The sequence below is a fragment of the Podarcis raffonei genome, chromosome 5 (genome assembly GCF_027172205.1).
Source record: "Podarcis raffonei isolate rPodRaf1 chromosome 5, rPodRaf1.pri, whole genome shotgun sequence".
NCBI classification, from domain to species: domain Eukaryota; kingdom Metazoa; phylum Chordata; class Lepidosauria; order Squamata; family Lacertidae; genus Podarcis; species Podarcis raffonei.
Window position 1 is genome coordinate 95,590,634 of NC_070606.1, and position 10,195 is coordinate 95,600,828.

Below are 10,195 nucleotides of genomic sequence, written 5' to 3' on the forward strand. Positions count from 1 at the left end.
AAGCAGCCCCCTTCTGTATGATCAACTAAACCCTTTCCTCAAATTTAAGTTCAGTTCTCCACATTTCTACATCCATTCCTAATCTCTAAAAAAAAAAAAAAGTACTCATGAAACATACTTGAATCCCCCCCCATCCCTATTCTCCACCCACCTCCAACTACCACAAAAGGGCACTAACTTGTTCTAGGAGAGGTCCTCTGATTGTGCCCAGTTTTGAAATTACGCCGGGGAGCTGGAAAAATATTTTGAGCCATACTTTTCTTTCACATTTTCAGCTAGGGATAAATCACAGAATCCAATCATTGTGGGATTCCAGAGAAGCTATAGATACCTTCCTTCTTCTTAGTGAGACTCAAACTAATATGCTAGCCCTGAAGAATAATGCAGATCATGTTTTATAAGTGCAATTCCAAAGCACAAATGGTTTGAACAAGCTTCCTCATGGTAATGGCAGCATTTCTGCTATCTTTCCTTTAGCTTTATGAAATGCTCCCATGGCTCATGAAACATCTCCCAGGGCCCCACAAGAAGACCATGTCCTGCACAGAGATGGTGCTTTCATTTGCAAAGGAGGAGATAGAGAAGCATAAGGAGCATAAGTCTCTGCATGAGCCACAGGATCTCATTGATTTCTATCTACTTCAGATGGAGAAAGTAAGTATCTGCTTGAAACCGAATGCTGCTCATCCAAGGAATCATTATATTCCATGTTATGAGTGAAGAGAGAGAGGAGCTGAGGGAAGTCTGGGGGGTGGGGGTGGGAGGGCTGGTTTTCTTTTCGGGGAGGGGAAAATAGGGGGGGAATGAGGATGATATGTTTTTGATTAATTGTTATGTTGAAATCTTTAATAAAAAATAAAAAAATAAAAATAAGTGAATACTAATCTCTTGCCAGGACACCAATATCTCTCTCTGCCTCCCCCAATTCCCTCATAGTCATTTTAATTGCTAAAGTGAGTTGACATCCTTCCATGGGCATCTACTAAAATAGCTAGAAAAAGAGAGATATTTTCATGTACAAATGTGAATGCAAATGAGTATCTGCTTCAAAACTGTAGGCAGCTCATTCAAGGAATCATTATATTCCCTGTTATATGTGAATACTAATCCCTTGCCTGGAAACCAGTACAGTGGTACCTTGGTTCTCAAACTTAATCCGTTCCAGAAGTCTGTTCCAAAATCAAAGTGTTCCAAAACTGAGGCATGCTTTCCCATAGAAAGTAATGGAAAACGAATCCATTCCAGACTTTTATAAACAACCCCTAAAACAGCAATTTAACGTGAATTTTTCTATCTAATGAGGCCATTGATCGATAAAATGAAAGCTGTAATCACTGTACTGTACTATAAAATAAATAAAACAGTATCGTGGATGGATAAAAATTAAAATTAAAATTCTTTCTTACCTGCGCTGATGATAGTCATTGTTTGGATGGTGGGTTTTTATCCATTTCCGTAGTCACACAATCAATCAATCAATCAATCATAAAATGAAGAACAAGCTACAGTCACAAAAATGGAAAAGCCACACAAACAAAAACGTAAAAAAAATTAGCAAAAACAAAAGCATGAAATATAAGCTCCAAATATCACCTCATGACACTTCAATCGGAAATGGAAGGCTTTTATTACAATGGGGGGGGGGCACAAATTAGCAGCGCAACAGTGAAAATGGAAGCTCAGGAGCACATTCAGCTTCCGAAGCAAAGTTCGCAAACCGAAACATTGACTTCCAGGTTTGCAGCATTCAAGTTCCAAGTTTTTCGGGAACTAAGCTGTTCGAAAACCGAGGTACCACTGTATCTTTTTTTCTGAATCTCAGTTGAAAATCTCATTGAGTTCCCTCCAAATATTTCTCATAGTCAATTTAGTTGCTCAAGTGGGTTGACATCCATCCATGGTTAGGAAATGTGAGTGTAAAGGACTGGAAACTGAAGTGTGTTAAGGGGTCTTGCTTTGGAGCATTTTTTGGATTGATGTTTATCTGACATTCAAATGTGGACTGAGAAAACAGAAAATCCAAAACAAAATATTCTTAAACTAAACTGAGGATGCCTCCATGAAGTTTTAAATTTATTTTTCTGTCAAACGAGTGTGTTGGTAATAGTAGCCTGTTGGTTTTTGGTGAGTTTACCAGAAGTCTGGTAGGGACTTCTGACAGGAGCTTTACAAGATTGTTTTTGATAGCGAAGCCTACCTCATGTATTTGACCTTCTTGTTCAGATAGACCTTTCCAGAAGAATGTGTAGCCTCCTTTATCTTCCTTCAGTTGTCCCTTGCCTGCTCTTTGAGTCTCTTGAAGCACTGCAATATTGATGTTAAAACGTCACATCTCTCTTGCAGTGATGGCAGTTCTGTGCCTGTACGTGAATTTGTTTTATGTCTGTAAATCAGTGCACACTGACCGCAGTAAGGCTCTGTTCTGATGGCATGAGTTGTCATGGCAAACCGGTAAATTCTTATCTGCTGCAGCTTTCATCCACCTTTACAGCCGTTGTAACATACCGCTTGTTATCACCCACCTGTTCTGCCGTTGATGACTTCTTGGGTCATTCTTTGTCTAGCTCCTCCCCTTTGACCTTACCGCCTTGGGTGACCCTGCTGGGAGTACGAGATTCCCAGTGGCTTCACTCACAAGGGTCATAGGAATGTGCAAGCCCACTCACCACGAAAAGGTGATGATCCAGCGAGTGAGGGCAGCAACAGTAAGGGGGGGTGGCAGCAGCTTCCCATTTCACCTTAGGCACTATAAGAGGACACCCCACCTCTCATGAAGCATGTGTGGCCACCCTGGTATGGTAATAAGTGGGGGAAGGAAGATAAAGTGCTGAAGTACAGAATGTAATGCATGTAAATGACATGTCACTTCCCCCATTTTCAACACCAGAGCAGGAATGACCCAGAGTCCACCTATGATGAAGAAAACTTGGCCCAGTGCATTTTTGACCTCTTTATAGGAGGGTCGGAAACAACTAGGAGTTCTCTGAAGTGGGCACTTCTCCTCCTGGCAAGTCATCCAGATATCCAAGGTGAGAGAGGAGAGCCAGGGCTTCTCTTGACCACTAGGGTGGAGCATAGTTCTTTAAAGGTTTCATAAGGAAGCCTACAATAGTAGGGTTGGAAGGGACCCCAAGGGTCTTCTAATACAACCCCCTGCAATGCAGGAATCAACACATTCCCCCCTCCAGTTTGATACCATACCACAACCTGTTTTCTTTTGCAAATCTGCTAGCAGTTTCTTTATGCAGCAAATGTACAAGAATGCCCCTGCTGTGAGATAGGTGACTGAGCCTCATTCCTGCCTCTCCGTGCTCCATTACATGAGGGATGCGGGTGGCACTGTGGTCTAAAGCACTGAGCCTCTAGGGATTGCTGATTAGAAGGTTGGCAGTTTGAATCCATAAGACAGGACAGCTCCTGTTGCTCTGTCCCAGCTTCTGCCAACGTAGCAGTTCGAAAGCATGCCAGTGTAAGTAAACAGGTAGTGCTGTGGTGGGAAGGTAATCAGTATTTCTGTGTGCTCTGGCACTCATCATGGTGTCCAGTTGTGCCAGAAGTGGTTTAGTCATGCTGGCCACATGACCCTGAATGCTGTCTGTGGATAAACGCCAGCTCCCTAGGCCTGAAAGCGAGATGAGCAAAGCACCCCATAGTCTCCTTTGATTGGACTTAACCGTCTAGGGGTCCTTTACCTTTACCTTTATATGAGTGATGCTAGCCAAAGATCAGATGAGGAAATGAGTATTAGTGAAACTAAGTAGGAAATATTGAGGGCTGGGGGTGGAGAATGAATATATGACAGCCTTTGATCCCAGCCCTTCAGCAAATCCAGCCAGCTCTGGCAACCAGAAACAACTGCGATGAGCTTCACTTTTCACACCTGGGATCTAGAGTGGGGAAGAATCATGTACACAGATGAGCTCTTTCGAGGACCAGGTGACCTAAAAATGCAAGAAACTGGGACTCATTCACAGAGATTTATGGAATATGTTCAAGGGAATTAAATGTCCATCTGAAATAAAATGCAGTATTCACAATAAAACTTCTGTTTCCATCATTCTCTTCAGATAAAATGCACAAGGAAATAGAAGATGTCATAGGTTCTGCTCACTCAATCTGCTATCAAGACAAGAAGAAACTGCCCTACACGAATGCTGTGATTCATGAAATACAGCGCTTTAAATTTGCCAGTTTTTGGGGGTTCCCTAGGCAATGTGCAAAGGATTTCAAGCTGCGTGGTTTTCTCATTCCCAAGGTATAACAGTGTGATATAGCTGCACTCCTGTAGCCCAAGAGCAAAGAGCAGCAGAAGGTTTCATATTGAGAGATGCAGCCAGCCGTACAGGAACTTCCTGTCTAGTCAAAAATCTGAAGGGCAAGAGCAGGAGCTCCATCTGCAGACATGTTTCACCACTGGCAAGTGCCATTCCATGGGGCAATTGAGGCAGGGGAGGAGCCTGAAGTATCCAGAGGTCTCACCTGGGTTGTGAACTTTCATTTTAAAAGAGGTGGCGGAAAGCCCTCTTGTGTTCCTGCCTGTACAGAAAGTTTTTACAGTGATGAATACAAAGCCACCCACCAATAATAATAATAATAATAATAATAATAATAATAATAATAATAATAATAATTCCGATTAGTCTTGGGATAGTATGGGACAATTAAAAAAAATGTATTGATCTGAATGCATTCCAAGTCACTTGTTTCTTATGTGCAGGGGACTATTATTGTTCCCGATCTACGCTCTGTTCTTCTTGATCCAACACGATGGGAGACACCTGCAGAGTTCAACCCAAATCATTTTTTGGACAAGGATGGACAATTCGTGAACAGAGAAGAATATCTCCCATTTGGTGCAGGTAAATGCAGAAGACCAAGCTACGTTGTGATCTGTAGATGTGCTTACTGGTCTGCTTCCAGGAAATGACATCAGCAGCAGCAGCACATGAGGGAGTGGGCCGGAGCAGAAGCAGCGTCCTTCTGGCTGGAGGGGCACTGCTGGTCAGCAGAATGGGGCAAGGCACTGGCAAGTTAAGGGGATCTCTAGGTTGGTGGCTTGGGACCCACACATGCACATACACTTATGTGGTCTCCATCTGCACCTCCCAACATTTGCCACCCCTGCCCTGTCCCTGAGAGAGGCAGCACTGCCAGCACCAGGATAGTGCTGTTCCCTGTCACACATCACCACTGCAAGCCACCCAACTTCTCTTCAGGCAGCAATGCTAGTTCCTACCAAGGTGAAGTAAACCTGGCAGGAGAGTTTGCTCCATGGTCTTAACCCCTTTCTGCATTGCTGATTTGGGCAGTTGACCAAAGTTTTCCTTTCATTTTTTAAAATCAAGTTTTATTAAAAAGCTTTATACATAAGACACAATAAAAATCATACTAATCTAAAAGGGAAAATAGAAAAAAGATTAGGAAAGAAAAAATAGAAAAGAAATAAAGGAAATTACAGGGTCCTCTATCAAAATCACCGTATTTTTCGCTCTATAACACGCACCAGACCATAACACGCACATAGTTTTTAGGAGGAGGAAAACAAGAAAAAAAATATTCTAAACGAAACAGTGGATGTATGATTTTTGTGGTTCATGCTGTGGCCACAGACATGTGATCTGACAGTGAGTTTGGAGTAGCCCAATGCAAAAATCCTGAGGATCCATGTGGATCCGTGCTTTGTAACCACGTTTTAAGTGGGGAGGGAAGGAAAAGCACTCAAGGGACAAGGAGCACGCATGGGGTGTGTGGAGAAGGATGCTGCTAATAATGCTATTTAGCAAGCTGAGTGGGGAGGAGAGAGGGACAGAGAGCCTGCTTGCTTTAAAGGAGCCAACCGGACAGGAGCCGCTTACACTCGTGTAAGCGGCTCCTATCCTCTCTCGCTTTGCTCCTTTAAAGCAAGCAGGCTCTCTGTCCCTCTCTCCTCCCCACTCAGCGGCTCTTCTCCCGCTTTGCTGTTTCAAAGCAAGCCACGGAGGAGGGAAGGAAGGGGAACCATGGATCCTCTGCTCACAACTGCAGCAGATCCCCCCGCCATCCGTAGGCATTCGCTCCATAGCACGCACAGACATTTCCCTTTACTTTCTAGGAGGAAAAAAGTGAGTGTTATGGTGCAAAAAATACTGTAAATCTTCACCCTTATTCTGCACACAGAAAAGTGAGCCCTCCCAGTTCTCACTGGGAGCTAGACCCTCTTACACTGGCTTCTAGCCCTGGGAGATGCACTCTGCCCTGCCCCTCCCACAGGACCCTTCATCTTCAATCCACCCTCTTCCTGAATGTATCTTCCTTGATATGAGATAGGGAACTTCAAATTACAGAACAAAACATAAGTATAACAAGAAGAAAGGAAGGTTAGCACTGACCAGGCTAGAAAGTGACAGCAGCCTTGATGTTTTCCCTATCCTAACTATGTCTATTTTGCCAAAGCGTTATGCAGAATGCTTATAGCTACAAAGCAATGAAGATGGGAAAGTAAATTATTGCTCACTTGCTGCCTTCTTCTTGTCTCCTCTTCAGGGGCTCGCATTTGTTTGGGAATGAAGATTGCAAAGATCGAAATATTCATCTTCCTGACCAGCCTGCTGAGAGCATTCAGTTTTCAGCTGCCAGAAGGAGTCAAAGAGCTCAATCAAGAGGCTATACTAGGGATTATAGCACATCCCCATCCGTATAAACTCTGTGCAGTTCCCCGCTGCAACACATAAAAAAATAGGAAAATATTAGGGGCTGCACCCCTGCTTCCTGCACTCGGTGACCCCTTGGCCACTCCTGACACATGAACCCCCTAGCATTTCCCCTTCCCTTCCCATCATGCCCCTTTCATGCCCTTTCATGTCCCTGCTTTCATCTTCATCCCTCTCCTAATGCCTCCTTACTCCCTCCTTTTTGACAACTTCCTTTGCATCCCCCTTCTTACTCTTGCTCCCTTTTCTCCTCCCCCTCCCCTTACTTTTCTCAAATCTCCCTTACACACACATTCCCACACCTCCTCCTCTCTCCCTCTTCTGCAGCCCCCTTCTAACACCCCCCATGCTATGTTATTGTATCTTGAAGATGAGTAAACTCCTAAGAGCAAGGCTATCAGCTTCTCCAGTTGAAGAATGTTAAGTTTCTTTGATGGATACTGTACATGTGTCCTTGTTAATAAAATATCTCTTCTAAATCACTACATTGAATCCGGAACCCGGAACGCGGACCACGCAAGGTATCAGGAGTGAAATAGGTTGTGTGGAGGCACTATGCAATATTTGAAGGCTTCACATCCTTTGTCACAGTAAGGAATGGAAGGGGGAGAAGTTTGAAACAGACGTTCCCCTGACTTCCACTGGCCTTTCCTTCAATGGCAGAAGTTTGAGTAAAATGGAGATGGTGGAAAACTGAGATAACTGTGGCTTTAGGAATAATGGAGGTATGGAGGAACACTGAGCAATTGGTGTGTTTGTATGTGTATGTGTGTTTGTATATATAACATTTTAACAAGGAGAAACAGCAGAGATGGGTACGGAAGCAACCACCCAAAAGCTAAGAAAACAGAAGAATGAAATGGAAAGTGGAATTAAAGAGGACAAAGAGGACTGAAACAGCCAAATGGCAGTGTTGTGATGTTGGAGGAGTGGAAGGAAGCCACAGGTGAAGAGATGAAGAGACATCAATTAGATGTTGGGGGCTCCTACTCCTTTTAACTTTTTAATCTTTTAACCCTCTTCTTATCAAAAGTTTGGCAACCTGGGGTTTTATATAAGACAACTTGTGAAGTTGGCACTGTAAATTAGATCTAACGAAGTCGAACAGCTGAACAGCCGCTGCCCAGCCTATTTCAAGGACTCATAACTCTAAACAATTTAATTAATCTTCTGAACTTTTTCCGAACTGACTCTGACTCAGACTTTGACTCGGCGTTTTAAATGAACTAAGGGAGGTGAAACTGTGTTGTGGATCGAGGGCCCGACCCCCGCTAAGTGAAATAAATACACAAGGACACGTGATATAAGGTTAATGGGCAAGGAAAGGCCACAACTTTATTGATTACAGCAGTGAAAAGGTATTGGCTTAGGCATTGGATGACTATAGGAGGTGGGTTTATTCAACAGTAGGTGGAGCCTGTTGATGCTAATCCAACTATAGGCTCACCCCCTGATGTCACCGAGGGTCGTGCCATGGCCTCCCGCCAAGCAGGCATCGGACGGAATACACGACCGCCAGATTCCTTTAACGGAATAACCCACGGTAGATAGCATAGGCGATGGCCACACCTAGCCCTTGACACAGCACAACACATGAATCCAATGCCTAACCTACCCACCAATACCACAAAAGTTGTGACGATTGCTACGAGGTAGGCAAAAAAACCAAAAAGCCTAATGCCAAATGGAAAAATTCCTACCAGGCCCCCCAGACAACCGGGGCGACCAACCTAAGGTCCATAGCAAGGCCAAAAACCTAGACCCTGAGCTAAATGGGAGTGGAGGGTGGGTGACTCGCTGAGGGACGACGACGAATGAGGAGGAGGCGGAGCTGGTGCCACAGCATTAAGCTGCTACACACGCCCCCCAGAGGCACCTGGTTGGCTGCCTCCGGTGGGCGTGGGCACCAGCCAGGTAAGGAGGGGAGGGGGCTAAGGCCCCCTACCAGGGGCGGAGCTCGGTCTCCCGCCCACAACCACTCCCCTCTCTTCCAGGGAGGAGAGTCTTTGTGGATCGAGGGCAGGACCCCCGCTAAGTGAAATAAATACACAAGGACACGTGATATAAGGTTAATGGGCAAGGAAAGGCCACAACTTTATTGATTACAGCAGTGAAAAGGTATTGGCTTAGGCATTGGATGACTATAGGAGGTGGGTTTATTCAACAGTAGGTGGAGCCTGTTGATGCTAATCCAACTATAGGCTCACCCCCTGATGTCACCGAGGGTCGTGCCATGGCCTCCCGCCAAGCAGGCATCGGACGGAATACACGACCGCCACATTCCTTTAACGGAATAACCCACGGTAGATAGCATAGGCGATGGCCACACCTAGCCCTTGACACAGCACAACACATGAATCCAATGCCTAACCGCCACCCGAGCCGCAAAGGGGCTCGCCGCCAATACCCTCACAGCTGCAACCAATCCCTAATGCTACTAATAACGCTGCCCAACCAGATGTCATTCCCAATGTCTGTTAGATGAACTCCGTCATTCCGGTATATGGCTTGGTCGCCGATCCGGATACGGTCATGATAAATGACTCGGCCATTCATAAAGCGTACCCAACGGGCTACCGCCCGATTCAAGAGTTTCCTGGTTTTTTCAATGGCCATACAGCTCTGCGCACCGCGCCAAACAATTCTTTTCAAGAAGGAGGACCAGAACACCATTGTTCTGGGGCACAAGGCCGCGATCGCCTCCAAGTCTCTTTTTATGTTCCACAACAAGTCCACGCTTCTCATATTAGCAAGGTCATTCTCTCCCAAGTGAATGATAAGGATGTCTGGAGGGCCAAATGTGGCTACTCTGCCAATCAGCAATGGCATAAGCTCTTCCCACCGCATGCCGCGTTTCGAAAACCAGGAAACTCGCATCCCAGGTGGCAAACCAAGATGGTGGGTAAGGCCGCAGCTGACCGCCCGAACGCGGGCCCAATGGACTATACTGTGGCCGCAAATCCACACACTTCTCCTGAGAATGGCTGAGGACGAAAGAAAAGGGGGGAAAAACGGGTAAGTAGGTTCAACATAGCGGAGGGGAAACTAGCGGATGTACCCTTTATAAGCATTGGATTTCCATCGGCCCATTTCTTTAATCTTGTCCGCGGGCAAGCCCAAGCGCGCAGCAGTTGAGGCAGCGCCGATCCTAAAAGAGTGGGCAGCATAATCCCGGGAAGCTAAACCGCAAGCATCAATAGCTTTGCGGAGTACCCTTGTGAATTGGTGTCTCAATAAGGGGGACCCGTCTTCGTGAATCAAAAGCGGACCCTGGCCAGGCGGTCTGAGACAAAGATACCGCCTAGTGTCCTTTACTGGGCATGGGCCCTGCCCCCCAGACGCTGTGAGTTTAAGAAGGACACCCCTACCGGCCTGATCAGTTTTGGATTGACGTATCCGTACCATCATGCTCGTCTCAGACAGCTGCACGTCTTCCATAAGGAGGCCATGCATCAAACCATTTGGGCTACCTTCGACTACCACCTCACCCACTCTTAAGGCGGCAA

General features: G+C 45.6%; 1 protein-coding gene across 2 annotated transcripts; it reads left to right on the plus strand.

Moving 5' to 3' along the window:
• Nucleotides 1–408: 408 nt before the first annotated feature.
• On the plus strand, nucleotides 409–6,810 carry LOC128414863 (cytochrome P450 2D28-like). 2 transcript variants are annotated; one of them, XM_053390775.1, is made up of 5 exons: nucleotides 409–654; nucleotides 2,888–3,029; nucleotides 4,068–4,255; nucleotides 4,718–4,859; nucleotides 6,523–6,810. In XM_053390775.1, exons 1-5 carry the CDS (start codon nucleotides 487–489, stop codon nucleotides 6,708–6,710), a joined length of 828 nt encoding a protein of 275 aa, XP_053246750.1. In that variant the 5' UTR covers nucleotides 409–486; the 3' UTR covers nucleotides 6,711–6,810. The 2 variants fall into 2 exon arrangements, with proteins under 2 accessions (XP_053246750.1, XP_053246752.1); XM_053390777.1 differs by lacking the exon at nucleotides 409–654 and adding an exon at nucleotides 2,514–2,675.
• Nucleotides 6,811–10,195: the final 3,385 nt, after the last annotated feature.

What these genes read in the sequence shown, in the direction of transcription:
- LOC128414863 (XM_053390775.1), top strand. Translation starts at nt 487, where the DNA reads ATGCTCCCATGGCTCATGAAACATCTCCCAGGGCCCCACAAGAAGACC. An exon ending in ATCTACTTCAGATGGAGAAA is followed by an intron (nt 655 to 2,887) that starts GTAAGTATCTGC and finishes TTTCAACACCAG; the next exon opens with AGCAGGAATGACCCAGAGTC. An exon ending in ATATCTCCCATTTGGTGCAG is followed by an intron (nt 4,860 to 6,522) that starts GTAAATGCAGAA and finishes TCTCCTCTTCAG; the next exon opens with GGGCTCGCATTTGTTTGGGA.